This window comes from Alternaria alternata, assembly GCF_001642055.1.
Source record: "Alternaria alternata strain SRC1lrK2f unplaced genomic scaffold CC77scaffold_5, whole genome shotgun sequence".
In the NCBI taxonomy this organism is placed as follows: Eukaryota; Fungi; Ascomycota; class Dothideomycetes; order Pleosporales; family Pleosporaceae; genus Alternaria; species Alternaria alternata.
The window spans coordinates 1,066,068-1,093,560 of NW_017306194.1; the positions used below are offsets into that span (position 1 = coordinate 1,066,068).

General features: G+C 51.0%; 14 protein-coding genes, 1 non-coding gene and 1 pseudogene across 16 annotated transcripts; 10 read left to right on the forward strand and 6 right to left on the reverse strand.

Annotated features, from left to right (window-relative positions):
- Nucleotides 1–1,128: 1,128 nt before the first annotated feature.
- Nucleotides 1,129–2,583, forward strand: CC77DRAFT_1048252 (hypothetical protein). The gene has a single exon (XM_018527522.1). It carries the CDS (start codon nt 1,270–1,272, stop codon nt 2,527–2,529), a length of 1,260 nt encoding a protein of 419 aa, XP_018388776.1. The 5' UTR covers nt 1,129–1,269; the 3' UTR covers nt 2,530–2,583.
- Nucleotides 2,584–2,988: 405 nt separating this feature from the next.
- CC77DRAFT_1048253 (RTA1-domain-containing protein) lies at nt 2,989–4,096 on the forward strand (the record flags this gene model as incomplete). The annotated part of the gene is made up of 3 exons (XM_018527523.1): nt 2,989–3,205; nt 3,294–3,809; nt 3,858–4,096. The coding sequence occupies exons 1-3, from the start codon at nt 3,049–3,051 to the stop codon at nt 4,094–4,096; spliced, it is 912 nt and encodes a 303-aa protein (XP_018388777.1). The 5' UTR covers nt 2,989–3,048.
- Nucleotides 4,097–4,137: 41 nt separating this feature from the next.
- Nucleotides 4,138–4,320, forward strand: CC77DRAFT_t21 (annotated as a pseudogene). Its single transcript has one exon. The product of its transcript is annotated as a tRNA-OTHER (tRNA).
- A 318-nt stretch (nt 4,321–4,638) lies between these two features.
- Nucleotides 4,639–5,405, reverse strand: CC77DRAFT_1059060 (carbonic anhydrase; the record flags this gene model as incomplete). Its single annotated transcript, XM_018528187.1, has 2 exons — nt 4,639–5,171; nt 5,243–5,405. The coding sequence occupies 2 exons, from the start codon at nt 5,403–5,405 to the stop codon at nt 4,639–4,641; spliced, it is 696 nt and encodes a 231-aa protein (XP_018388778.1).
- A 449-nt stretch (nt 5,406–5,854) lies between these two features.
- On the forward strand, nt 5,855–6,344 carry CC77DRAFT_1018187 (hypothetical protein). Its single transcript, XM_018524572.1, has one exon. It carries the CDS (start codon nt 5,974–5,976, stop codon nt 6,268–6,270), a length of 297 nt encoding a protein of 98 aa, XP_018388779.1. The 5' UTR covers nt 5,855–5,973; the 3' UTR covers nt 6,271–6,344.
- Nucleotides 6,345–6,369: 25 nt separating this feature from the next.
- CC77DRAFT_711923 (hypothetical protein) lies at nt 6,370–7,915 on the reverse strand. Its single transcript, XM_018532863.1, has 3 exons — nt 7,730–7,915; nt 6,849–7,655; nt 6,370–6,801 (listed from the first exon to the last, which is right to left on the reverse strand). The coding sequence occupies exons 2-3, from the start codon at nt 7,548–7,550 to the stop codon at nt 6,469–6,471; spliced, it is 1,035 nt and encodes a 344-aa protein (XP_018388780.1). The 5' UTR covers nt 7,551–7,655; nt 7,730–7,915; the 3' UTR covers nt 6,370–6,468.
- Nucleotides 7,912–8,700, forward strand: CC77DRAFT_1092702 (hypothetical protein). The gene is made up of 3 exons (XM_018529643.1): nt 7,912–8,164; nt 8,214–8,329; nt 8,387–8,700. Exons 1-3 carry the CDS (start codon nt 8,056–8,058, stop codon nt 8,606–8,608), a joined length of 447 nt encoding a protein of 148 aa, XP_018388781.1. The 5' UTR covers nt 7,912–8,055; the 3' UTR covers nt 8,609–8,700.
- A 308-nt stretch (nt 8,701–9,008) lies between these two features.
- CC77DRAFT_1018189 (hypothetical protein) lies at nt 9,009–10,423 on the forward strand. The gene has a single exon (XM_018524573.1). The coding sequence runs from the start codon at nt 9,121–9,123 to the stop codon at nt 10,243–10,245; it is 1,125 nt and encodes a 374-aa protein (XP_018388782.1). The 5' UTR covers nt 9,009–9,120; the 3' UTR covers nt 10,246–10,423.
- Nucleotides 10,424–11,078: 655 nt separating this feature from the next.
- CC77DRAFT_1086379 (hypothetical protein) lies at nt 11,079–11,641 on the forward strand (the record flags this gene model as incomplete). The annotated part of the gene is made up of 1 exon (XM_018529434.1): nt 11,079–11,641. The coding sequence occupies exon 1, from the start codon at nt 11,159–11,161 to the stop codon at nt 11,639–11,641; it is 483 nt and encodes a 160-aa protein (XP_018388783.1). The 5' UTR covers nt 11,079–11,158.
- A 745-nt stretch (nt 11,642–12,386) lies between these two features.
- Nucleotides 12,387–12,495, reverse strand: CC77DRAFT_t22. Its single transcript has one exon. It is a non-coding gene; the product is annotated as a tRNA-Lys (tRNA).
- A 1,592-nt stretch (nt 12,496–14,087) lies between these two features.
- Nucleotides 14,088–14,668, reverse strand: CC77DRAFT_1059065 (hypothetical protein; the record flags this gene model as incomplete). The annotated part of the gene is made up of 3 exons (XM_018528188.1): nt 14,088–14,102; nt 14,164–14,390; nt 14,491–14,668. 3 exons carry the CDS (start codon nt 14,666–14,668, stop codon nt 14,088–14,090), a joined length of 420 nt encoding a protein of 139 aa, XP_018388784.1.
- A 1,325-nt stretch (nt 14,669–15,993) lies between these two features.
- On the forward strand, nt 15,994–19,236 carry CC77DRAFT_712049 (hypothetical protein). The gene is made up of 3 exons (XM_018532864.1): nt 15,994–17,344; nt 17,397–18,294; nt 18,347–19,236. The coding sequence occupies exons 1-3, from the start codon at nt 16,326–16,328 to the stop codon at nt 19,052–19,054; spliced, it is 2,625 nt and encodes an 874-aa protein (XP_018388785.1). The 5' UTR covers nt 15,994–16,325; the 3' UTR covers nt 19,055–19,236.
- Nucleotides 19,089–20,497, reverse strand: CC77DRAFT_1018195 (hypothetical protein). Its single transcript, XM_018524574.1, has one exon. It carries the CDS (start codon nt 20,171–20,173, stop codon nt 19,418–19,420), a length of 756 nt encoding a protein of 251 aa, XP_018388786.1. The 5' UTR covers nt 20,174–20,497; the 3' UTR covers nt 19,089–19,417.
- A 1,375-nt stretch (nt 20,498–21,872) lies between these two features.
- On the reverse strand, nt 21,873–22,741 carry CC77DRAFT_1029351 (ras-domain-containing protein; the record flags this gene model as incomplete). The annotated part of the gene is made up of 3 exons (XM_018526504.1): nt 21,873–22,462; nt 22,551–22,614; nt 22,664–22,741. 3 exons carry the CDS (start codon nt 22,739–22,741, stop codon nt 21,873–21,875), a joined length of 732 nt encoding a protein of 243 aa, XP_018388787.1.
- Nucleotides 22,742–24,086: 1,345 nt separating this feature from the next.
- On the forward strand, nt 24,087–24,963 carry CC77DRAFT_1006727 (hypothetical protein; the record flags this gene model as incomplete). The annotated part of the gene is made up of 3 exons (XM_018523433.1): nt 24,087–24,235; nt 24,280–24,368; nt 24,494–24,963. The coding sequence occupies 3 exons, from the start codon at nt 24,087–24,089 to the stop codon at nt 24,961–24,963; spliced, it is 708 nt and encodes a 235-aa protein (XP_018388788.1).
- Nucleotides 24,964–25,336: 373 nt separating this feature from the next.
- On the forward strand, nt 25,337–27,255 carry CC77DRAFT_712242 (hypothetical protein). The gene is made up of 2 exons (XM_018532865.1): nt 25,337–26,217; nt 26,348–27,255. Exons 1-2 carry the CDS (start codon nt 25,709–25,711, stop codon nt 27,105–27,107), a joined length of 1,269 nt encoding a protein of 422 aa, XP_018388789.1. The 5' UTR covers nt 25,337–25,708; the 3' UTR covers nt 27,108–27,255.
- The last annotated feature ends 238 nt before the right edge of the window (nt 27,256–27,493 follow it).

The window sequence follows — 27,493 nt, forward strand, 5'->3', positions numbered from 1 at the left end:
GAGCTGCAGTTACAATCATCGAATGCTTCCGGATAGCGTTGAGCCAACATCATGCCCTGTCTATCGCCTTGAGCGCGTCCTAACCAACTACGTTGAAAGTCAGCCACTCCTCGCTTTCAGCACAGAACGAACTACCGGCAACTTCTCCAACTGAAATGGTGACAGAGCCGAAACTCTGCAGAGCAACCAGATCGACCTTACCCGGAGATCAAAACGCCCAGGGAGTACCGGTGACTTCGATCGCATTGTGGCCACCGTTAGTGGAAGCTGCCGCATATCCATCAACGATGGCTGGAAAACAGAGCTGGTCAACAACACCAGCGTGCCAACCACCGCCTCCCACACCTTAGAAGCGTCCATTCCAGTCTTCCGGTAGCCATACTTAAAGATTGGCCGTATCGTTCTGACCAGGACGGTTACAGGTCATCTCTACACGATGGTAGCAGATGTTATAAGGTGAGAAACCAAGAAGCGGCACAAGTTGTTCAACTGGGATCGGCGAGCTTGCTAGTGTCCGTTACGTCTTGAGCTTTGCCGTAGAGTTTGTAACCGTAGTGCCGTGAAGATAGGGCTGTTGGAGGCTCGAACAAGCCGATGCGCCTGTTGCGGGTGCTTTCAGAAGCTGAGATCAAGTCCAATAGGTTACGGCCAGGCAATTGAACTTGACATACCTGAAGCTAAATGCATCGTATAGATGAGAGGATAGAGCCAGTGCTAGAGATGCGTTTGGTGCTCGACGCAAGGGTTGATTCGCTCTTACATGCACACAGCCCTAGGTGATGGCTGCGAGAACATCGTTTATATGACAATATGTTCAAGGGGGGTCGCAAAAGGCTTCGGGTCTGTAATGTCATATCTTCTTCTCTTAGGTTGTATTATCGACGTGGCAGAGACCATTGTACATCAAGGCGGACAAGCGAACGAGTCAACAGATAACCAGCGAGTGGCAATGCAGAGAGTTGTTTGCTTCTTTTGTCGAGTTCAGTTACGCGGCATATTGGCTAGTACCCTTGCATCTGGATTGAGTACGTCTACTTCGCTAGTGTCGGCACGGAACATGGAGTTCTTCGGTTCCGCTGAACGAGTAAACGAGTACCCTCAGCCACTTGATCGGCAAACTTAGCGTCACTCTACCAAATTAAGCTTCTGGCGCAATCAACTCTGCCCCCGTCGTACATCTCAAGGTCTAAATCATGCTGGTGCACTCACAAACGACCTCAAGCCCTGCATGTTTACAAACGCAACTTCATCCATTGATAGAGGTGCATCATGCGCGAACCTCGAGAGCCTGCCCGAAAGCCAATAAAGCGATACCATAGGAAGTCCAGGGCTGGATGCGACACGTGCAAGCGACGGCGTGTCAAATGTGACGAAGCTACACCAACATGTGGAGCGTGTGCTCAACGACAAGATCGATGCATCTACCAAAACCCAACTGTTGCGACTACTGGATCTAGGAATTTGGCCAAGACATCCTCAACCACAGCAAGGTCATCATCAGCATCATCCACATCCTCCTCCTCCTCTTCATCATCATCATCATCGCCTCCGTCGATCACATCCCCATTGTGTCCACTGCACAATACATACCGCGGCTCTTCCTTACGACTGGTCACTTACAATGCCACCCGGATGAGAGAAATGCAACTCATGCACCAATGGTCCACAGTCACATATCGTACTTCTGGTCCTCGCAACATGGAGCTCTTTCGCGACTACACAGTTGAGCAAGCTCTGCAACACACTTATCTAATGGATATCGTTCTCGCATTTACGTCCCTGCACAGCGCGAGCAATGCATCAGAGGCCAGCGCTGTACACGAGCATGTCGCCGCCGCCCTCCACTACCAAAATCGAAGTATAACCGAGTTCAACGAAACACAGTCGCTCGTCAAGATTTCGGAAGAGAGCTTCGATCCTGTTTGCCTCATGACTTCTCTCCACACAGTGGCCACACTGGTTGCAGCTCTGACACCTGCAACTCCGGGCGAGCAGTTGGAACCAATAGTCGAAATAGTAAAGCGTATCAGGACGTACGCGCTATGCTTGATGGACATGGTTAAAGGGCACCGCGTCTGGGCTGAAAAAAGTGAGCTTAAACGAATTACCGACAGCCCTACTGTACTACGAATCGAGGAAGGCCATTCGTTCTCGGCGGACCAGATGCGGGAGTTGACTGATGCTATACTGGCGAATATCGATCTTGACGATAGTGAGACCCCATTCTTCCGTACTACACTAGAGCAACTGGAGAAGTCATACGCTAATAACAATGGGCGTTCGGTCATCTCTTGGTTGGTGTTGGTGGAGCCTATTTTCTTTCAGAAAGCTGAATTGGGAGAAACTGCAGCTTTGGTAATATTGGCATGCTGGGGTACACTCAGTGTTATTCTGGAGGATATATGGTGGTCAAAGTATGCTGGCCGGAGAATTGTGGAGGAACTTTCTTCCCAGCTCAATGGCTGTGATAGCCGCTGGAATGGAATCATGCAATGGTGTTACAAGCAAGCAAGAATACATGGGTTGTAGATACGACGACATAGAATATCATAGGCTAGAAGGCGTTTAATGGATAAATAATCGCGGCTTCTTCTCACTTGGTATCTCATGAAGCACACATACATGAAAACGAGAATGAGATAGTTTGATACATTCTCGTTTATTCGTTCCTGTTGACCTATTGTCTCCCAGTTCAGCCTCAGGGGCATACAGCCTTGGCATTCCCTACCACCATTACAATTTTGTTTCACACGCTAATCTACTCAGCCACCCATGGCTTGAATACACTCATACTCTGGTCCTGTCTAAGCCTCAAAATCTGCGCATAATTCTCGTTCTTTCGTATAGTCCTTGGCTCGAAATGTATATATACCAATCTGCTCCTTACAGATAATATAGCAGACACTAGATGCATCAGTTTCACGCTCCCCACCCGCAACCCTAGATCCTCCACGAGCAACTTCTATTCCTCATCGAACAACTTACCGGCTTTCCTTCACAGTATTTCTTACATACTCCCCTAAACCTCAAGCATTATCTACGACTACAATGGTAGACCACGAATCATCTCTCTATCCATACTCCCCTTCAAAGCCCGCGGCCATTTTCAGCATGGTGATTTTTTTAATCCTACTTCTGATACATTTTGTAAAATTGTCCAAGACCAAGACGTGGTTCGCTGTGCCCCTCGTCATTGGCGCCGTCTGTAAGTTGCTCCTCCTTTTGCAATAGCCCAGAGGAGAATGCACAGTCTATTGTCAGCAATTACAAGAACTTGACTGACACCTCCCAAGTTGAGTCTTTAGGCTACGCAGCCCGTGCATACGGCCACTCGCATCCCTCCTCAAAGAACGCGTACATCGTCCAAACCATGCTCATCCTACTCGCACCCATACTCTTTGCAGCAACAATCTACATGTTCATGGGCCGCCTCGTGCTCGCATCTGGACACACCAAAGCCTCCATCATCCGGCCGACGTGGCTGACAAAGATCTTTCTCGGTGGCGATATATTGTGTTTCCTGGTGCAAGCGGCAGGCGCTAGTTTTCTGGTGAAGACTGATGCTTCGCAGTCGACAAAGAATCTGGGCAAGTACATCATACTTGCTGGTTTGGTCATACAACTCATCGTGTTTGGGTTCTTCTTGGTTGTTGCCGCTATTTTCCACCTGAGAGCCGGGAAGGCTGAGAGGTTGGAAATTGGAACAGTTAAGATGTTCAACTGGCAGAAGTACATGGTCACGCTGTACATTGTTAGTGGTTTGGTAACAGTACGAAACATATTCCGCGTTGCTGAGTACGTCACGGGTGGTGAGTGTATTCCTTGCCTATCTGTTAATTTCAACTGACCGAAAGCAGACCAGGGATATCTCTTGACACACGAATGGCCGATATACATCTTCGATGCACTGCTCATGGCTGCTGCACTCGCGAGTTGCACGTCCTGGTACGTTGGTGACATCGTACAGAAAGCCTTCAATGGCGATGAAGAAGATAGCGGTGTGACAGCGATTGCCATGTTTGCTCTCAACATAGCAACCGCGATGGGTAAAAACACCCCTCTGATTCAGACAACCACCTCCCGAAAACCCGAGTAGATATGTCTCGATAATCTACACTTAGTCATACAAAAATGCTAGGACGTGTAGCCTAATGGTAAGGCACTCGCACCCAATAACCACCAATCGGACATGCTGTGTGAACTTGCCACCAGCACCGGTTCTGCGATCTACCGAGGTCGACGTGTGAGCACAGGAGTAACGAACTACAAACACCTGTGTGGGTCATGTGAGGGATCCATGTTCAAATCATGGCATGTCCAATCTCTTTTCTCTTTTTTCTCTACCTTTTCCTTTTTGGTTGATCGAAGGGAACGTGCATGCGTTGTTTACGGGAATGTGCGTGCTGGGTGCTATAGACTGGGGGTTATATAGAATGTCACTGGTATTTGTAAGTTCATGATCGTGGTATTGAGGTACGTACTTCATTGGATACGATGCTATCGTCAACTCCATCTAGCATATCCGGAGACGTCAAGTCTACCAACCTAAATCATACATCCTCATCTACATCCATCTCAACACCATCAACACCTTGCTAAATGCCACAACCGCTACTCATACACCCTATCTATCACTATCTACATATCCTTTGTCAAATCGTAAATCTTCTGAATCTCCTTAAGCTGCCCCTCATGGTCAAACTTGAGATCCTTCAGCAGTCCATCCTCGAATCCAAATACCCAGCCATGCACAACTGGGAACTCATTCTCCGCCCAACACTGCTGCACAGCCGCCGTCTTGATAACATTTCGGCACTGCTCATACACATTGAGCTCAACAAGCTTGTTGTACTTGTCGTCCTCGGAGCCACCATTGGCGACGACGTCGTCGAGCTCCTTTTGGTGCAACCGGTAGACATCACGGATGTTTCGCAGCCATGGGTTCAGCAGACCCATGTCCTTTGGTGTCATGGCAGCCTTGACACCGCCGCAGCCGTAGTGGCCGCAGACGACAATGTGCTTGACCTTGAGGTGGCGCACGGCGTAGTTTACGACGGACATGACGTTTAGGTCGATGTTGTTGACGAGGTTGGCGATGTTACGGTGGATGAACATCTCGCCTGGCTCAAGACCGGTGATGGCTTCGGCGGGGATGCGGGAGTCAGAGCAGCCTGTAGGTGATGGATTAGCAACTACGTCTATGATGGATTGAGTCATTCCAGTATAGCCGTGTAGAACTCACCAATCCACAGATACTCGGGGGCCTGTCCGGCAGTCAGGTTGCTGAAGAAGGAGGGGTTCCTCTTCCTCATCTCATCGGCCCATTTCTTGTTGTTCTCAAAGATACGGTCATGACTCTGCTGGAGGTACTTGCGCACTTCCTTGGGCTCTTCCTTTCCAGTCATTCTGGGCCACGAAAAGTGTCTTTTGGCGCTAATTGGTTGTTGTGCTGTGGCTGTTTGCAAAAGCGGTGATGCTGCTGGTCCAGTAGAGCAGAATCGCAACGAAGTCCGGTTAAGTGAAAGAGAAGTACGCTGCAGCGGCGTTGAGCTTGATAAGAGTCGAGCTGCGGGAGCGAAGGAGAGCTGCCCCGCTGCGACTAGCTCTCGGAGAGCGTGGGGTAACCGGTGCGGCATGACAGGACAACAAGAAAAAAAAGATGGTGCAAAAGAGGTAAAACGCCAATGACAATGCTGCGGGCAGTTTCGGTTCTAGGAGAGAGGGGACGCGAAACGGATAATGCTCGAATTATTTTGCTTCTCCTGCGCGCCGATTGGGCGCTCTGACGTCAAAGGATTGGCTAAAGGATCAAGGACCCTGGTTGCAGATCAGCGGACGATGGGTCTAGCGGAGACATCTGAGTAAAACATCGAGACTGCAGCCTCATTAATATCTCACCAAAGCCCAAGAATTGTCTGTTGCATTGAGCCTTTTAGGTGCTAAACGGCGGCTGTCGGTCGGACACACAACACAATGCTTCTTGACGACGCCAAGAGGTCCATCATATCGCGCCATGCCGACCATCTATTGAGCACAAGGCCTTGGCCAAAGACGATCTGCCCCTCCGAGATTGCCCGCGCGTTATCAACAGAGGAACTGCGTACACTAGATGCGTCAGTGTGGAGGGACACCATGGGTCATATACGACAGATAATGTGGGAGAGGAGAGAGGCAGGACAAGTCGAAGTGATGCAGAAGGGCCAAGTGGTGGACGTGGAGAGCTTGGAGGATATCAGAGGACCGATAAGAGTGAGAAACGTAAGAGGATAATACAACATCAGCAAATGCTCTAACTGCTGTTGCGGATTACAACATGTATAGTAATTTCGATGCAATACAGGAAACGATTAGTCGTTCTAACTGGCCCGATATGCTAACCTTGAGAGAACCGCGTCCCCAACAGACTCCAATAAACTCCGATAAACTCCAATATATGCATGCATCCAAACCTTCGTGACATTTCAAATTTCAAGTCTCGGGATGCTTGGCGCCGCTAGCATCAAGACCCTGCCACTTCTCCTCATCCCATCCCATACTGGGATCTGTCGCATTACCCGCTTTGCCTTCCTCGGTAAGATTCTTGATGTCGCTCCAGTACTCGAGCTTCTTGCACTCGTTATCAGCTGCCTCGATGGCCTTGAGTAGGTTATTGATCCTGCGTTCTTCGGCTTCCCCTTCCGGCTTCGAGTCTTTCTTGTGTTGTTCACGGTGGTCTTTGGCGGCTTCGAAGCGGTCCATAAGTGTGGAGAGGAGTTGGCGACGGGAATTCTGGAAGATAAGCATCGACATGATGGACGGTATCTGGGCATGTTAGTTATGTTGGAGGCATAGGGATGCCATATGCATACCTGTCCTGCAAGGTAGTGCAGTTCCTCGCCCCCATCGTCGATGAATTTGTGTATGTAGATTATCTTCTCTCGGTCGATAGCAGCTTTCTTCAATTTCCTCATGAGTGTGGCAATATCCCTGATTTCCTCGTCCAGACTTGTCTGGGCACTGTCTAGCAAGCCGCTGTTGGTACCAAAGGTCGTCGACCTGACCAATGTAGTGCCGATGCTGAAGGTTTCGCCAAACATGCGCTCCTTTGCGTTCTCCTTGGTCTTGGGTGGTAGCCTCTGCTTCACCCGTCTCCGTAGCCAGCGTCGCCGCCGAACGAAGCTGTGGAACCAAGGGTGGTTGCCGTGCCAGGCTGAGCCTTTGAACAGCAGACTGTACTGCCAACCCTCTTCATCGACATCCAGACTCATGTCGACATACCAGCTGTTCCAGTCCCATACCCAACTTGGATCTGGAACTTGTGCATTTGTGATATTGACGGCGGATGGCCTGAACTTGGCATTCTGCCAGGGCGCAGGGTCGATTCGTAGGTTCCACAGCGCCTTGTTCGAGAATAGCGGTATGCCGAATATGAACCAACCGCGCTGGTTCTCATAAAGGATATCGATGTGCGAGTCTGATGAGGTCGATGGCTGTTCAGGTTGTGCAGCCGTAGTAGGCGTGTTGTCGCCGTTGGACGTGTGGTCGACGAGGCTTATCGTTTGGTCCGCCATGCTGCAGAGCGTGGCGTAAGAATCAAGGAAAGTAAGAGGCGAACGCCGTTGCTATCGTAGATACATGAGGTCGTGGTTAGGCAGGCGCGGCACGCTGCACAGGTAGTCGACAGTCGCTGGAGGGTGGCTGTTAAGGGGCGCGCACAGAAGACTACACACTTGGACGACGCGACCGCAATGCGACAAACTATACAAATAAGATTAATGCTACAATGAGATTACAATTAGTGTGTAGAAGCAAGAACAACGAGTGTGTGTAATGTGGATCCGGCCTGTCATTCATCGTAGAGTCAGCTAGTTTGGCGATCTGGTTCGCACGGCAGCGAAAAGCCCGTGCTTCAGCTGTCTACCATTACGTCACACATGCGCTTGTTAGAAAGACGCCTTCCAAGGTTCCCCTCCCTCGCACAACTCTGCTTTCTTCATCTTCAATTCGCATTTTACATAGCTTGATCATTCTTCAATTCTAACCAACCAACACCACAAACCCCCCATCCCATCAACAATGTCTCGTCGTTTTGCTACATACGGTGGTGTCGCTGCTCTTGGTGGTGTGACCTACTACCTCTACAATGCTGGAGGTGACCCGAAGCTTGCCGAGAAGAAGGCTGAGCGTAAGTTCTGCAGAGGTCAATTGCCTGGTTTATCAACTAACAGCTACAGACGATGCTGCGACTGCCGCACGCAAGCTAAGAGGCGACTACCCTGGCCAGGACAAGGAAGCAAAGAAGGCTGGCGAGGAGGGCTACGAGGCAGTCCGCGCCAGCGCACAGCAATACGTATGTTCAATGCGATTCCATCCATGTTACTTGTGGCAGTATACTGACCATGGCTAGGCCGACCAAGCCAAGGCGGAAGCAAAGAAGGCTGAGCAAAAGTTCGATGCCTACAGCGCTGATGCGAAGAAGCAGTATGAAGAGGCAAAGGCCCGCGCCGAGCGTGAGCTACACGCAGCAGGCAAGCAGGTCAACGCTGCTGCCAACAAGTTCGATGCCGTTGTCGAGGACAAGGCCGCGAAGACGTCGTCATGGTTCGGCGGACTGTTTGGTGGAAAGTAAGCTCGAAGTGTACAGGACCAGTAATGTAATGATAATGTAACAAGATGAGCCGAAGCTTGTTGTCGAAAGTCTTGCATGGCATTGGAGTATATAGGCGCAGGGCTTTTTGTCTCAATAAGATATGATACTCACGTTCGCTCTCTTGCAAGTCACGTCTCTGTCGTTAGCGTGCAAAGCTTGGACGGCATCATGACAAGGCGCAAAGTCGTCGTTTGTGGGTGGACGAATTTCACAGAGAGATGTCGAAATGACGAAAGCGTAATGAGTGGTGGAGACATGCCGGATGCGCGGGGCAACGACACGCTCAAGTTTCAATTAAGTGGGGCGAAAACGCGACGCGAACGCGCAGAAGCGTAAAGCGCGTCGGACGTGCCTTCCCTTCCCTGTTTTGCACCCCCCTCGGCTCATAAACACTCCTTTGAACCTCATCCTCACACCCACACGACACATCACTTATCGACATTGTTCCAGATATCTCATCTTTGTATCAATCAGAAATATCGTCAACAACAATGTCGCCTATTGCTCCCGGTCAGCTCCCGGCCGAGCTCGTCAACCTTCTCGCACTACACTCATCATTCCTAACGGCGCTGTCGCTGCATTATGCCCACAATGGCACTTCGACGCCTGCCGATCTTCGAGACCTGATTGCATCGACCACTTTGGTCTGGCGGCAACGCAAGGTCACGTACGATGACATTCGACTCCTCATTGGTATTCTCGACCACGGTCCCTCCGGCAACAACAACCCTTACTACCTATCCGACTATGGCCGCGGCAAAATCTGCATTGAAATCAAGGACAGCAGTCCTATGATGAATGGCATGACACATATGAATGAACAAGGGCTGCAAGAAATGTTCAAGGAAGGATTAGACACGTTGTGGTCGCAATGGTGCACGTCGCAGATGATGATGGCCCGGCCAATTGCGGTGCCCAAGCGCGGACGCGGACGCCCGAAGAAGGCCGACATCAAGCAAGCATGCATGGACACATTCCTCGATGACACCTCCGTGTCCAAGTTCCTCAGCCAGCTTCCTCTCGCCCAAGTCACCACATGCGAATCGCTCACCGCGCTTGCACCAGCACAAGAGAAGGGACGCAAGAGGTTGCGGGAGTTCAAGGAGAGCGTACAGCAAGGTCGTGCGCTGAAGAAGACAAGGTCCACCATCGGAAAGGAGAACGACCTCTCCTTGGGACAGAACCAGCAAGCCCAACCCGCCCAGCCCAAGATTACTGAATTTGCTGCCGTTCGCAAAACCAACCTCCTTGACCGTATTCTCGCCAAGCAGGAGGCTGCAAAGGCTGGCCCCGCAGCACCAACACCCGCTGAGCTTCAGAGAAAAGCAGCTCTCCAGCGCACTCCAGAAGTCATTGGTGTACTTTCTCTACTCTGCGCGAACAGACCCGGATCGCGCGTTTCGTTCTCGACAACCACCCTTTTGCAGGCGATACAGGGCTCTATTCGATCTCCAATCTCAAAGGAAGAGGCGATGAAGTGCGTGGAAGTTTTAGCAAGCGAAGTTGCCCCAGGATACGTCTCGGTCGTCAGTATGGGCAGTATCTCGAGTGTCGTCATCAACCAGATGATGAGACCTACGGATATCAAGAGCAGGCTTATTGCGCTGGGCGCTTGAAGACCTATTTTTTCTGTTCAGATTATTACCCTTTAACCTTTTTGTTGTAAGTTGATGACCTCATTCGGAGTCACTTGGCCAGCGTTTGTTTATTACATCATCTTAGCGAGCGTAGTTTCGTTCTTGCGCTGTACAGTATCTTAGCCCTATAGCATATTCTAATTGCAGAACATACACTTACAATTCCGTTCCTTCATTCTCCTCATTCCGATACGATTCTATCCCGGTGCCAGATACCCAACAACGTCTTGCTATGCGTGGCTTGCCGCGTCTTCTGACAATTGACAGCTGTTACACGTCAGATCTTCACACCTCGCTTCACTCATTAGCACATGTCCGCGTAGTCAACGCGGCTGTCACATATCATCACACAATGGTCTTCATAGCATCGACCTTGCAATGGATGCCTTTTGCCGATGCAGTACACGAAATCACCAACGTCCCAATAACTTGCTGTACTGTGTCAGTGAATAAGCACAATGGCCACCATAGAATCGAAGACGACCTGGTTTTTGAAACAATGACAGCCAAGCACGAACGACCTGTGACAGGAAACGTTCAGACAAGACCACTTCAGCGAAATGACAGGACTCTAGCATTGACGGAAGGCAGACATTCCATTGTTCTGGAAGAAACTGCCGCGTCGATGAACAACGCGTTCGTCCACGTTTCCGAACATGAATGTTTCCTGCCTGAGGCTGTGGGGGGTCTACATATACCATGCGCGTTCCCGGTAAGCATTTGACAGCTTCACAAGAATTGATCATTATTCAAGAGTGACGAGGAGTATAATACATCAAATCGTTGATCACTCTGGCAGGTCCTACTCTACTACCATACATCAACTTTGCAACCCACATATTAATCGCTTTACCAACCTCGGCGTCATAATCACTATTGCCAACCAGCCATCATGAAGCCCGCAACCGTCCTCTTGGCCATTTCAACCATCCTCTTCTCCACCACAGGCGCACAAGTGCACCCACACATTCACAAACGTTGCGCTGCCAACAGCACTGTCTCAGCCTCCGCTTCAGCAGCCCTACTACTAACAACACTCTCCACATCCTTCATGCTCGCTCCAACACCATCAGCTTTACCAACCACCCTCGCAACCTCGATCGGCTCGGCATCCCTACCCGCTTCATCCGCTTCAGCTTCAGCATCGGCTCCTTCACCAGCAACCCCATCTACCTCCGCAGATGTAGGGACAGGAAAACAAGTTACTATTCACCCGGGTGATACGCTTGAGATCATTGCTGCGGCGAATGGAGTGGGCATCTGCGATATCGCCAAGGCGAATGCAATTCAGGATCCAAATCTGATACTTGCAGGTGAAATGTTGACGATTCCTGTGCTGGTGGGAGAGAAGGATGATAGGAGTTGTTTACCATAGGTGGTGGTGGAGAGCGGAATGAGGATAAGGAGGAAAACAGGTCATAAGGTGATGGGATGATGAAGCGTTCGTGTGTATATATTCGAGGCTTACAAACGTTCTACGAAGATGCCAACGTACTCACTGATGTTTGGCTTTCGTGTGATACTGGTGTTCAAAGGGATTGATGATGAGATTGGCTGTGTAGGTGTGTTCTAACACTTTTCGATTTTTTCTTCTCAGTGGTAACAGAGCAGTGACATTATGTATAGGCTGCAAAGATGCCCTTTGGACAACATATATAGTACTTCGATTTGGTGAAGGAAGAGTTGTTTCTAGATCAGGTTTAATAAAGCCAGACTTTTCGTTGCTTAGGTTTGTGATATGGCGCCGGGGTTTTGGAGACGGACAATCTTATGCAGATTTCGAAGGACTAATTGTCGAAGTAATACTTCCACTTAAAGCGATTGGCTCGACAGATACTGTGCGCTGCATAGTTAGTTATTGGCACATCTCTGTGGACATAGGATCCAAGGCTATGATCTCGGCGGGGACACAAAAAGCATCACGTAATACGACAACCCTGGGCTGTAGGATAACTGAGAAGCCGTTGACTGTGAAAATAATGTACATTCGGGAATGTCATTAGGCGGGACATGCGGCCGTGGCAAGCAGGGCACTGCCAAAAACATTCATCCATCATCCACCACCAAGACGACCACCCCACACACATGTACACGGCGACAACAAAAAGGAAAGCTTCTCAAGCCCGACGTGGGGGTCGAACCCACAACCTTGAGATGTACTGAGTAATCGTGTCTGTTAGACCGTGAAAGACTAAGAGTCTCACGCTCTACCGATTGAGCTAGCCGGGCTGGTTTTAAGCCTGTTGATGGAAAGACTACAGATAAATAAATTTATATACTGAGAGTATGCATCTCTCACGCAGTAATGCTGCGTTCAAGAATAATCTTTCTGGTCGTGCGGGGCTAATGTTGGTGGCCGCATATGGCCGTGGGGTCTGAACATTCATCCGACAACCCCAACCTCAAAAATCTGCAACTCCACACATCATGGTTGGAATTTAATGCTCGGCAGTTTGAACGAATGCGCTTGACCTGCCCTTCCTTATTGCCCCTATACATCGTGTATCACATCGCTTACATCAGTGTTCCCTGACCATATCCCTTGCTGCTGCTGGGGGAACTTCGGGCCCAAGACGCCCGCGGACCCTATACTTTTAGCGACCCGACCAGCACGATCAATGATGCCGTCCCCAAAATATCACGTCAGCCGGGTCACCACTCGATCGCGAAAACATTGATGGGGGACGGGACGATTGGTACAGGTGATGCAAGAATTTGGACTACATCACCTCCCTTACGTTGCGGTTTTTGGGACACTGATCGATTCAAAGTCACTCTGCGTTGCAGCAATCATCATGTACACCGCGTAGCCAAAGGAACTCACCTGGGCACCCTTGATCGGACGATCGGACGATTTGTATTTGAGTATACGACGGCTGAAATGGGGTCTATCCACTTCGGCGGCGTTGCGGGGTTCGCAAACTTGTTGTTAAAGACACAGCCTGGATCAAGTGTGCGGCGTTGAAAGAAGTATACGAGGCCTAGATGCGCCAAACGAGGTGGCCACGTACCCTGCTTGCGCCTCGTACTGGAATCTTTGAGGCCATCGTATAGCGCTGGCGCAGCAGAACCCGTTAACCCGCGTACCTGGCAGCATTGGTAGCATAGGGTCCGGCATGCCGCTGCGACGCCGACACAACATCGGTCCCAATCCTTCTGAACCACGTTTACGTAGATGTGACTGAGGCTTGTTTCCGCGTCTAGACCACTTCGCTGGAAATCGGGAGCTGAAGAGGAAAAACAACTTTTAAACTCCGTGACAAAGACCCTAGGACAGTTCCTGCGTCAAAGAACTGGAATATCGCGGAGAAAACGCCACGTTGAAGGAAAAGCAATGTTTATCTTCCTTGGACCCTAGTTAACGATGGCGATCGAGATGTCTGCATGATGTCGCTGAGATGAACTGAGAATGGGACAACCACAAGGAACTCACGACAGTCACACGTAGGACTCTTGGGTTATATGACAGTTCCCAATGAGCTACAGGGATGAGTCGTCCGTCCCATGACAGCCGTCACATCCGAGCGGACAGGATTAGTCCCACATGTCAATCTACAGTTCAACTCACTACTCCAAAGTAGAGTTCGTGCAGTTCCACATCGAGTGTTTCAGAGCATCGTGGACCTGGTACCTGCATAGCCTCATGTTCAGAGATGAGGCGCCCCTTGGACTTTGCACCATTTAGGTGCGTACCACAGTAAGCACCGAGACAGTTTTCACAAAGTATGGGACCTCCGGTATGACGAACGTTTCCAACACTATAGATGCCGTAGAAGCCCCTATAGTTGGCATCGGATCTACATAAGATCTACGGGCTCGGTCTAAGCTCCGGTGTCCTAAGACGAATGTTAGCTTCAATCCGCATACACGAACGCGGACGAGCGCTGGGTGTCGCACCAAGTAGACTTGATAAAAATCCATCTTCACTTTGCCATCTGCTTCCTTGACTAGGTGCGCCCTTGCAGCCCAGTCTTTGCTAGACTCACCCCCTGCCTTGAAGCCGTACTTGACCGTTCCATATAGCATTACCTCGTCTGCGTTCGGACCGAACGGAAATATCTGGAGTGGCTTGTGCGCCCTGCTAGAAATCTTTTCCCACATGGCTTTGCGCAGGGACAGAATCTCTGCAGCCAAGAATCAGCCTCGCAGAAGGTATAAGGGGATTGAAACGTCAAGGCGCGGATTGAATCTCAGGGCTGGATGGAAAAAGCAACTGAGACAAACCTTCTCGGCCCGCTACCCTCTTGGAGGCCATGACGAGCGTCGCATCCTTAGTGAAGTAATCGACGTATTTCTCATGCGCTTCAGCCGTATCGGACGTAGCGTAGAAATCCTCGAAGAATTTCTTGTATGCAGGGTCAAACTCAACAGCCGGCGGGTATTGAGACGCGTAGGAAGTCATTTCGTGTTCGATTAGTGATGTGTGGGATCATGGATTGAGGGTGTCTATTGTTGCGGCTCGTCAAACGTCCAGCGAAGGCTTGCTTTCTAAATCTCGTATTGCTTGCCTGACGTAACGAATGACAAGCGCCCCCCGGCGGCGGGCCGGGCGGGAACGGCGTTCTGCAATTTCCAACTTCAACATCCAGTTGTTCTCCACATACACTCATTCGTGCGACTCACGTCAGTTTACCAGCTTCAAAGTTCATGATAGAAATCTTGTGTAACTGACTTCATCGTCGCCTTGGCAAGGGGTACTGTCATCATAACAGCGTCAGCCTCGAACATCTTCAGGCTGTGGTACCCGAGCGGCACTGACATCTTACACTATAGTAGCGCCAACCGTTCAAAAGAGACGCCGACTTCCAGCGCGAAGTCCCGCGCAGTTGCGTAATAGTAAAGCACCCTTGGGATCGTTCCGCAAGGTTACCATGTCTTCTCGCCTACTTTGCCCTCGGTCACGGTCGCGGCCTCAACAACACCCGGAGTACCTGCGCAAGCGCAGCGAAGCTTTCACCGAGGCATGGATGTGTTGTCATCACGGTTAATACCGTGGACCCAAAGAAGTCCAACTCACCGAAAATGAGATGAAAAATCTCTTCGGACGCTGCTTCCGGACAGATTCAGGATGCATGTGTCCGATTTAGAATCTTAGGTTTGAACTTCGATCGCAACTACCGTAGATCACAACGCCTATGATGTCTTTGCGCGGGACAGCGGTATCGAGATTACAACTGTTTCTTGATGCGAGCTATGATGACTCGATATACACAGAGGTCGGAACCCTGTCCATTTCGTAGTTCTCAGCCACAGCCTCAGGCTACGTCTCGAACTACTCCGGAGATACTTGTCAAGCCCAAGACCCGTTTAGTGACCGTTCCTAGTAGTGGTACCCACTGAAATAGCTCAGGCTCTGGCACCACACGGACTGTGGATCTGTCGGCGATGCTGGCAGAGGTCCAATCTGTCAGTTGCTCTGTGCCCGTGCAAGTACGTGAAGAGACTTGCAAGGGTAACGCTATGAAACTAGCTAATAGATTTCAGACTTCACGTTTGGCAACGCATATACGAATCCGAATTTCTTGCCTCTAGATGCCTAAGGGGCTATGGGCTCTGGACAACTCTTCAGCTCATATCGCCAAACGCCGTAGTGATGCAACACAACCAAAGATCTACCACCTCAGACTCTGGACGCCGTCCTCCGAACAGGGTAAAAACGCAAATCATTCCTGGAGCTAAATCTCGACGGGAACTAGTATCTAAAGCTCCGTTGCGATTCAGTGGCGTGGGAAGTTTCTAGATCTAGCCTTCGCCCTAGACGTCACTGTAGACCACGTCTGTGGCGCAATACTCAACATGCTTCCTACACGTGCATGTCGCACTCCATGATGATCGACGCCCGGGGGTGTACCCACAGACTACTAGGTGGATCCGATAATGGCACATAGGAGATTTCATAGTCGGATCGCTCGATGTGGCTGTCCGACTATCCGGCTAGAGAGAAGTCCTACCAGGTCTGGAGACTGGCTCCCGAGTATTAATGGGGTACACCCTGTCCAGTATTTTACAGACATAACTACCCCAGGAGTCTCCCTCATTCGGGTTAACAACCGCCCATCATGACTTCTCCATCTGGTCTTCCTTCCGGCACTCACGAGACACACTACATGGCAGACCATCGTCGACGTTCCAGTGAGATCATCCCCACTCAGGATGTTACCGTTCCAGCACATCTGCTTCGGGCCACGGGTACTCTTGGATCAAAACGCGACAACACGCATACTACACATACAGGAGCCTGGGAACCACAAGCGGAGAACCCTTTCCTCGACTCTGAACGAATCGGAAGCATCCGTCGTCGTCCCACACAAGACTCTGGCGGCCCACAACGGAACGGTACTCAGCGCTCTACCAACCTTGAACGCACAGAAACGCATGGCGAACGAAGGAGGAGTAACCGGTTCTCCTGGTTCAGCAACAGTGGTGCAAAGAGAAACTCGCAACAGAGCGGGGCACTACCATCACCAACTGAGGAGAATCTGAGACCCTTCCGGACCCTTTCCTACATCCCTGGGTCAACCGATGTTCTAGCTCTGAGCCCTCGAGGAAGTCGTGCACCATCACCAAGCTCACTCAATAGAGTTCCTACCGCGTCTACAAAGTCAAAGTGGTCCAATGATGACCCCTTCGCGACGAAACCCAACTCAGTCAGAAGCAGCAGAGACAACCCTTTTGCGACTGAAAACAACTCGGTCCGAAACTCTACAGATTCCTTGCCTCAGGAGCCTGAAGCCGCACATCACGCGGGTCGTCCCCGGAAGAACACTCTACAGTCTGTTGTCGATGGCATGGTACCCAACGCTCTCAAGCGGAGCATGACCAATGCATCCTACTTCAAAAGGAGTGAGATGTTTGACACCTACGAGAAGGCGAAGAAGAAGGGAGCAGAGATCCAACGAAAGAAGTGGGTGCAAATCACCTTTGAGTACGCCATCTATGCTTTCCTGATACTCTTCGTCTACTTCGTCTTGATCGGAGTTCCTCTATGGAACGGTGCTGTGTGGTGGCTTTACTGGGTTGTATCCACCAAGTTCGTTATCGCTGGTGGTTTCGGTATCGTGCTTGGAATCGCACTATTGTAAGTTTGTCAGAGCACCCTCGCCATCTTTTCAGTGACTAACATACCTTAGTTATGCGTTCGCTCCTTTACTCATCCTTTTCGAGAAGGATCCACCTCCCGCCGACTTCTCTACAGAGACCAAGTTCCATTCCAACGTTGACGATACCTGCCTCATGATTCCGTGCTATAAGTCTGCTGGACTCATTGCCAACACACTCGAAGCTGCCCTGAAGATCTTCCCTCCATCGAACATATTCGTCATCGCCAACGGAAACAGCCCGACGCCACTCGACAACACGGAAGAGGTCTGCCGTCCTTACGGCGTGAATCATATCTGGTCGCCAATCGGATCGAAGATCGTTGCTCAATTTGTTGGTTGTTATGCTGCGAAGAATTTCAAGAACGTTTTGCTCATTGACGATGACTGTGCGCTGCCTGACAACTTCCCTGTTGTCACTGAGCGCTTGAATGGCAAGGTCATGTGCATTGGCTACACCATCAAATCCGTCGGGCCAAACTCTACAAAGGGCAACCTCTGCCAACAAGCTCAGGATCTCGAGTACAAGCTCAGTGGTATTCAGCGTGAGTTTGCCGGTAAGGTCGGCTCCGCTACCTTCCCACACGGAGCCATTTCCCTCTGGGACCGTGAGCTACTTGTCAAGACCTTCCACGAACACCCCGGCTTCAGTGTGTCCGAAGACTGGTTCTTTGGTCATGTAGCCCGCAAGCTTGGATGTCGCATCAAGATGTGCTCGCAAGTCTTTGTTGAAACCGAAACACCTACCGCTGTTTTCATCTCTGGCGGTGGCTCCCGTGGTGGTTTCGGTGAGATGACCATTTTCTCGCAACGTTTCAAGCGCTGGAACTTCTTCTTCGTCAACGGCATGTGGTACAACATGGCATACATTCTCGGTAGCTGGAAGCTCGGTTGGTGGGAAATTGGTGCAAAGATCTTCGTCTTCCAAGAGGTAAGCAATCCGCAGTCTATTTCGCTCATCCAACATACTAACAACACACTAGGTCTACGAAACTCTGCTCTACCTTCTCACACCTTTCATCCTACCTATCTCGTTCTACGTCCGTCCCTCGTTCTGCGGTTACCTTCTCGCCGCCACAATCGTTATGTACCTCATCAACGTCATCATCTTCAACGAAGTGCACCTCCGCCGCAAGAACGAGCGTGTTGGCTGGCAGCTCATGTACATCTACTACCTACCGTACAAGATCGTCTTGACCTTTATCAATGTCGCAAGCTGCTACTGGTCGCTGTACAAGTACGCCAAATACTTCGCCAAGCGTCACCCCAAGGTTATTGAAGACGACAAGGCTGTCGAGGTCGTCATTCGCCTTGAGGAAGAGAAGGCTGACCCGGAGTGCGGTCTTGGTCGACGAATGACTGTGCGCACTATTGGCACACGGTCCCGCGCCAGCATGGACGAGGGTGACGAGGGTAGGCCCTTGTCCCCTGATGCCATCGATGTTGGAGGTGCTTCTTATGCGATCGTTGCCGAACCTGAGGATGTCCACTCTCCTGGTCTTCACCACGCCCCCACTCACCATGTCAGCCAGACAAGGCCAAGTAGCCCTCTGCTGCAGAGTGAGGGTATTGCTGCAAGGGATTACTTTGATGTAGCACAGGATGCGAACATCGATGTGGAGAAGCAGAACAAGAGAACCAACCGTTTGAGTGGCTGGAGTCAAAAGTCACAACGCAAGAACGTTTTCTAAATTTCTTTTCCTTTTCTTTGGGTTTACATTGGAGTTCCGGTTTACTGGGCGGCATTCTGTTATATACCTCTCGCGCATACTATAATCTCTTTAACGGCCGAAGAAATCAATCATAATTCAAGTTCAAATAGTCTCCAAGCCTGTGCGAAGGATTTCTAGAAGTGATATCGACTGGTATTAACCATCACAGGAACTGACCTCATCCAGCGAATCCTGTGTCATAGATCACTTATGGATCCACAAATCAGCACGGATGGCGGCTTGTACTCGACATGCCAGCGAGTAGTCCATATTCTGTTGTTGATTGTTGACTGTGGCAACAACTGGTGCTCATATCACCTTCTGCAACACCCTCATAATTTCTTAAGCATCAGCCGCCGCAACTCCTGCGTCATTTATCCCACTCTTTTGGCCACTTGCGCCTCCGCCCCGTCCTCCACCTCTACCACCTCTACCACCCCTGCCACCCCGCTTCCCCTTCTGCACATCACCAACCTCTTTCTCCCACTCTTCAATATTCACAGTCACGCCTTCGGGTAACTTCCCATCACTCATCAGTACACCACCATCCTTCTTCCTACTTTCGACGCGCTTGAAGAATTCATACGAAAGGAAGCCTTGCTCATTACCCTCGGTGAGTATAACACCGTTGTCCGAGACGAAAAACTTGATGCCGGCAGTAAGAGCAGCGTTGATATCGATATAAATCAGAATCGACGAGTTCTTGCGCATGCCTGAGATGACTGGCGCAGACTCCTTTTCTTCGGCAGTAGGATCAGTGGAAGAGTCAAGTGCTTTGAAACCTGCCGGGAGACCAGATGCGAAGTGAATATGGTTCCGTCCCATGCGCCGCAGACCGCCGCTCTTTAGGATGAGATTCCAGGCGCGCTCGTCGGTGCCGTGAACAACGGTTTCGGGAACATTGCCTGCTTCTTGGGTAATGGGGACGAGGAGGCCTTCTGAATCGACTTTGATGGAGTGGCCTTGGTTCGCGCGTATCAGGTAGTCGGCTGGGTCGTCTGATTCTGGTACAGTTTCCAACGATTCTGAGTTTGGTTGCTCTTGAGATAGCTCTGTGGTTCCAGGTGTCTCTTGGTCGAGTGAGGATGCTGGAATCATGGAGTAGCGTTGTTTGTCGTTATTGGCGACTATGTCGCGCAGCTCAGGAAATGTGACTTTTAAGCTCTTCAGAGTTTTGGTGTTTAGCTGAAAACGTTAGCTCGTCGTGTGGTCTAAGCTACGAACTCATAACATCATTCGAAACCTTGATGTATATGATAAGTCATGTCTTTATGTTAAGCATATATTCAACGTCGCCGGGCGTTGATTGGGAACAAACTTACCGCTTCCTGGACATTAACATACCCACCCTTTCCCAACTTTAAGCCCTCCTGACTCGCACCATGTCTCAATAACCAACTAACTTTCCTTGAGACCTGCACTTCTCTCGGTTGATTGGCTGGATTGCGACTACCGCCGCCTCGACCACCTCTTGCCATATCTTTGAGCGATCTAGTGAATAGTCGCGAAATTTTTGCGAAAGGAAACCTTTGAACAGGATTTCAAAGTCTTTAGAGGATTATCTGTGGAGTTCTGAGTCGAAGTGATGCCCAATGAGTCAAAGATGGTAGCCTTGGGGATGATGGATTGGTAAAGTAGGCGCAAAACGTTAGTGCGAGGACCAACTTTTGTGTGGTGACCCCGCAGTGATTGGATGCGCTAAGTTCATCAACAACATGAACGCAACTGCGTCACGAAGACGTTCGATCAGAATCGATAATCATGGGCTCAACATTTACCTCAAATCTTGTCTCTTGGCATTAATCTACTGTAAACGATCTGCAACTTTGGTCATATTGGCTCGAGGTTATTTGTGCTACTGGTACTGAAGGAGATACCTAGTCTCAACCACGTCTAGCATTTGAAAACACACTAAACAAATACACCGTGCAGTAAGAAGCATGTATCTGGCAAGCCACGAGAGACTAAGGCGATGGTCATGCTAATCAGTCTCCTATTCCTATTGAGCTAAGATGCTTGAAGCCTCATGGAAAGAGACAGGACTCTGCTGCCAACTGCATATCTTGCCGTATAATCCTTACTGGATTTCAAAGTTATTCGCCTGTCCGTAAGCAGCAGCGGTCACCGTGAGTATCCACATGAACTGGTGACCAGAGGTAATTGAGCATGGCTCTGCTTCCAGTCCATGAGCACTACATATCATCGACTCCATAGATAACGCTCCAGGATCGCTCACAAAAGTCATTGCGATACGCCTCAGTTCGCCTTTGACAAATTGCTCTGTCTGTAGAATGCTAGTTTTACGTCTGTAAAAGCGGCAGAAAACCTGTTCATCGACATGGAAAGTGACCTTTTGCAGGCTCTTGGGTAATCGTTCAAGGTAGGCCAACCCGAAATGGACGTCCTGGACAGAGAAATTTATCCTATCGTAGTTGAACCAAGCGAGTCTTATATTCAGACTCAGTATTTGCAGCATGGGCGAGAGACTATATGGTAGACCGTTTGCTTGACGACTGCTTCTTGCTCTATGTTGAGGCCGACAAGAAGAGAGTACGACTGACCTCGTATAGGAAACTGTCCAGTACGCTTCTTGTAGCATAACAAATGACTCACGTAGTGTAGAAGCAATGGTATTGACGACAATGTACAACTTCATCGTTCCATCCAACGCCTAATATTGATAACCCTGAGTTGAACTCATCAGTAGTGGCTGCATACCGTCGTAGCTATCGAGCTCCTGCATCGCATAGAGTATGGCCACACACATACACCATGACGTACCCTGTATACAACCCCATCAGCATGCGCAACCCTCTTTGGGACCCTCCGTCCGCGCACTGCCTAGATTTACACGCGCCTCCTCCTGCCTGTTCAAGTTTGTTTGTCCCCCAACACCACGAGGGCCCTTCAAGCTCGTCTCCGGAATGGCATTTGCGATAGCAGTAAATACCTCGGCAACGTTATGCCCTGTCTTCGCACTAGTCTCGAAGAACAACAAGCTCTCCTCATCTGCGTATGCCTTTGCAGTCTTACTTGGTACTCTCCTCGAGCTGACTCCGTCTTCTGTTGGCTCCTCTTCGCCCTCAGCTGCGGGGGCAGCATCTACGTCTTCGGCGTTCTCTTCTTCGGCGGCGGTGGCCAAATCGAACTTGTTTCCTACGAGTGCGATAACGATGCCTGGGGAGGCTTGGCGGTGCAGTTCGGCGACCCAATGCTGGGCTTTTGTGAGGGAAGAGGGCTTTGTGATGTCGTAGACGACGAGGGCGGCTTGGGCGTTGCGGTAGTACATGGGCGCGAGCGAGGCGAAGCGTTCTTGGCCTGCGGTATCCCAGATCTCAAACTTGATGGTTCGGGTTGGTAGGTTGCATTTCTGCGTCAGGAATGCGGCTATTGAGCGGCTTGTTAGTATTAACTTGGTGAGATATGAAGTGGGTGGTTGCTAGATTGATATCGTCTGGCGTGGCTGTGTACGTACCTCCGATAGTAGGCTCCTTGTTCTCTTGGAAGTCGTTGTTGACGAAGCGCATAACGAGAGAAGACTAGAAGATGGTTAGCTGGTAGTCGCAGCTATCTTCCGATTCTCCATACCTTTCCGACAGCTGCTTCTCCTAGCAGCACGAGCTTGACGCTGCTGCTGGGCTTGGGTTGCGCGGAAGCGTCCGCCATGGTGAAGTCGTGCGAGGGAAGTGATTCGAATTTTGCAGGGTATGTAGTGGCAGATGAGGTTCCTTAGATGTACGAAGTAACGCGCGACTTCTGTTTACGATGTGATGGTGCGGTTGCGATGCTGCAGGCAGATGGTTTGTACATGGCCGAGAGCAGTGACGAACACATGCACGTGACCAGATTACTAAGATCGGAACGCCTTTGGCATCCAAAAGCATTCCGATACATCCTACCTCTGTTGTCTTACATACCGACATTGTGCTTCCACCAGCACTCGTTCTCAAAGCATCAAAAGGAAAACAGTCGCTTTTGCGTCTCGGCAATATCTTGCTCATGAAGGGTTCGCATAACATCCATTGCTATGCGAGATGCATTATGACTTTGAGTGCACTCGCGCTCAACAATGCCAACTCTGCAAGGTGGTGAACAAAAGTTGTTCAGATTGCTGTACAGTGAGCAATTATGTGGTGTGGAACGTGCATAGCTTCTGGGTGCAACTGCTTGTACTTGCAGCAACTAACACCCTGACCGCCTGTCCTTCTTATCGATGCACAGCTATGCAAAAGACAAAAATATGCAAGCATACCACCAGCCCTGTTACGTATCTCGTGTGAGAAATCACGACAGCCGTTGTCATCCGGTATACGGCTATAGAGGTAGCTCCGCAGGCATCCGTAAGGCCTCATCCTACGACGCAGCAACTTGACTTTTTTTTTTGTGATCAAGTAATGCCTGACGTCATATTACCGATTTGAAACCTACTTGGTTTCCGACGGAACTCGCCCACGACGGTGAGAGTGGGCTGTGCGGATCTGTTCCAAGGAACGGTGAGGCTAAGTCTTGACACGTGAAATAGACAAGCTCAATCCTGGTTGATGCGGAGGTTTATGCCGCTGTGGACCATTCTCCTCACTGAGAGATAACTTTACATACAGACACCGGAAACTGTTACTCGGCAGGTCGAAAAGTTGCAGTCAAGATCAACGTGTAAGATGGAATTGTCTATGTCGCAATTATGGATACGGTAATCTGAGGGAATGCAGATGGTGGCGTCGTCGACCCCTCAGCTAAGGCGCGCAATCTGCCAATGAAGCTATTCCAAGGCCACGGGACTCCCGAATCGGCAGGCGCGAATTGACCCCTCAAGCACCTGCATAGGCATAAACAAACCACCGGAACGTCTTACACAAGCCCAACTTACACAATTCCAAAGACGCAGAGTCCATAGCGTTCTGCCAAACGGCTGGTCTACCGCAGGTTGTTATTGGTGCTGGTAGGCTACACCGACAAGTGGATAACACACGTGTATGGCATTCTGCTGCCCGGACTCCGAAGACAACCAACAATGCCATTACAAGCGGCTATCCGTCATCGTGGCACTCTATCTATCCCTGCGACAGGCCACGATCTCGGCCTGTTGATCTTGGCCGATCCCAGCACTTGTTGGACGACAGGATGGTCCAGCCATGCTCTGCAGGAGCGCGCGGTTTTTTTGTACGGCTGGCAGCTTGTCATGTGTCTTTCACTGTGTGGTGCAGGTGCCGCACCACTCAACATGTAGCGACCCCACAGCAGCGAACAAGACGACAGGGTGGTGGCTTGCGCGATAATGTGCAGCACAGACGCCGTGTGTGCGACCGATCGCGATGACGCCAAGCGCACGTCTCGTTATCCGAGGGCGATGAGGAGGGCTCGAGTGGAGTCTGACAATATTTTTGCCGTAGCATGGCAGAACTGCTCAACGCCATGCAGATGTTACGAGAGAGTGTGGATGGCGCAAACACATGTTGGCAGGCGATGATCTCTTGTGTAGCGCGCTCTGCTCGACGCAGCAGCGATCGGCTCGACTTAGCCACAGCTCTCCAGACAAGCGCTCGGTTCCCCGTGTCCTTGATCCGCCCGAACCGGACTGGCCCAAGCGGCCATGGCAAAGTAGTTGGGGATCGGCGTTCCCTATTGCGGGAACAAGTGTCTTGACATCAATTCATGCTCGAATCACAGAAGCGGGGAGGCACTCTGGATGGCGCACTAAGAATGTTCCCTCGATAACCTGCGTTGCGCCAGGAACACGCACAAAGGGTTCCTGGATTTCTGCACGGCGACGCGCACAAGAGGCAGGAGAAGCAGCCAGAGTCAGAGGTGCAATCGCTGAAACATGCAATCAGAGCGCGAGGGAGATGCTGCGTCCCATGTCCCTCCACGGACCAGTGCGGCCTTTATAGAAAGTGGCAGCATGGGAGGCCTCGTTTGTCGCTTCAGCCACGGCATTGCCGCGTACCTTGAGGGGGAGAGGCGGCCAGGGTTTACTTATCAGTCACGTTGGTCGGGCGTGGGCTGTGAGCGTCCGGCTGACCCCAGATGCCGCGTGCCATGTTTGCGACCAAATAATAAAAAGTTCCTGGCGTCTGCAATTGCTGCAACAATAATCTCACTCTCACTCCTTCTTCCCAACCTTAGTTGCTGCCGCTATCGGGTCTGAAACTGGGATATTTGGCCGCTTTTCTGAGGCTGCGCAATCGAGACTCTCTGTTGGACACAGTAACTCAATATCAGGAGCTCGGGCATCACCCCACTTGTCGAATAGCATTCCGGGACCTGTCCACACGCTTTATTTTTGAATCGAGCGCCTCTTCAGCTAGCAGACGCCTCTCGCACACATTTTGGATTATTATTTCTACACGCCCGCCCCTGCGCTGCCCTGCATTGTCTCTCAGCCGCATCTCGCTTTATAACCTCCGACACCTCGGAGGCTGTGCAACAATTCCCGCTGCCTTGCTGACGAAGCTGGAAGACAAAGCAAACACCGAGGCCGGCAACTTTTCTATTTTGTAGCAATCATGACTGTCCTCAAGGTACCTATACTGCTTCCCAGCAATTGCATGCCCCCCGAGTTGCGCTGACCGTGCCGCCTGCCAGGAACCCATCAACGTCCGACCAGCCAGCCAACAACGACACTCGTCTAGCACCATGGCCGGCTCACTCCCCAAGAACCGCCCACACTCGCACTCGATATCCGCCGGCAACCTGAACCCAGCGCATCGCGTAACACGTAGGAAGAGCATGAGCCAGACACCCGTCACCAATGTTGCGGCCATTGCGGCTGCAGCCAAGGGCATGTCGGGGGCGCCCCTGGATAGTAGTAGTAACGGATCGCGCCGCCCATCCAAGCCGACATCGCAGTTCAGGGGACCCAACATGGCACTCAACTCAACAATGGCATCGAGTATGCCTGGCAATGGCTCGCACTTCGGTCCCAGCAGTTATGGCGCGGCGGCGGCCAAGAGCGAGGCTCTGACAGACGGCCCGACACTCGCAACGATGCTGGAGCAGGACAAGGCCAACTCCAAGTCGCGGAACCGTCGCGCGAGCGAGGGCTCTCGTCTGTCCAAGGGCGACGGCAAGCGAAGTGGTAGCGATCTGAGATGTGAAAAATGTGGGAAAGGCTACAAGCACAGCAGCTGTCTGACCAAGCACCTGTTAGTAACCCTAAGCCGTAGATGGCCCTCCCACATACTTTCATGCCTCATGACGAATGCCCTTTCCTCACTCGCACGCACACTTAGACTGCAATGCTTCATGATAGTTCCGCGTTGACTTTTCTTCTAGTTGGGAGCACACGCCTGAATGGCAATACACATCTAAGCTGCTCATCTCCAAGCACCAGCAGGTGCAGCTCCTCGAAGCTGCCTCTGTCCTCGTCGCCATGAACAAGGAGAGCGACGGCGAAAACAGCGACCGCTCGTCTCCTCCGGCCTCGGGCTCGTCCGACCTGCGTGAGGAGTTGAGCTCCACTGAAACTACCCCGCCCCCACAACTCGACGACCATGCCGTAGGCTCTTACCCTCACTCGCATTTTGGCACCCGCTCCATCAAGCGTTACTCCGCCAACAGCTCTGCCTACAGCCAATCCTACCAGTCGACCGTCTTTTCCGACAACGGGAACGGCCACTTCCGCCAGTGGAGCAACGTGTCTGACCGCCCCACCACGTCAGGTACCTCGGTTGCCGGCTCATATCACGATGATGGCAATGACCATGCCGACCTTGCTGCCGCAGTTGGTTTGTTGAGCTGCTCCTACGGCACTCCCAAGACGGGACCAACTGCGCTCCCGCCGGACGTGCCGCCCGTGCCACCCCTACCAGCAAAGTATTTTGACTTGAACGCCCGTACCTTGTCCGGTAGCACCACCGTCCAAGCGCAGCAGTCGAGCATACGCAACAGCTACCGCCACAACAGCGAGAGCAAGGACGTCGACATGGACGACGACCACTTCGCCGATGAGGAGGACTACCGCTACTCCAACTCGCGCAGCCGCGGCCGCATCGATGAGGACGACGACGAGATTTTCGGAAGGATGGAGGAATAGAAGCCGTCTGCGCTCGCCCTTCATGCCTCCTTCACGACGTCCCGACCTCTCTCTTGCCATTTTTTTTCCATCATCATCTTATCTTTCCACCGTTCAATCCGGCTCTGTACCACAAACCAAATATACCAGCTATTAGCAATCTATCTCCGCGAAGGGAGAAAGACCCAGCCTGGACACCGAGGAGAGGGCCGTCGACCATCTCAACACCTACAGTCGACGACGCCCTTGAGGTTGAAGTTCAGGTCATCATATCCGAAACTGGACGTCTTTTCGCTTTGCGTCGAGAGCCTAGCACATGCAACAAATATCCCGGAGTTTCTCTTTTCGATTTATCGTCTCTTGCCTTTTCTTTTATCTCTTCAAACAACCTTCAGCCTATTTTAACA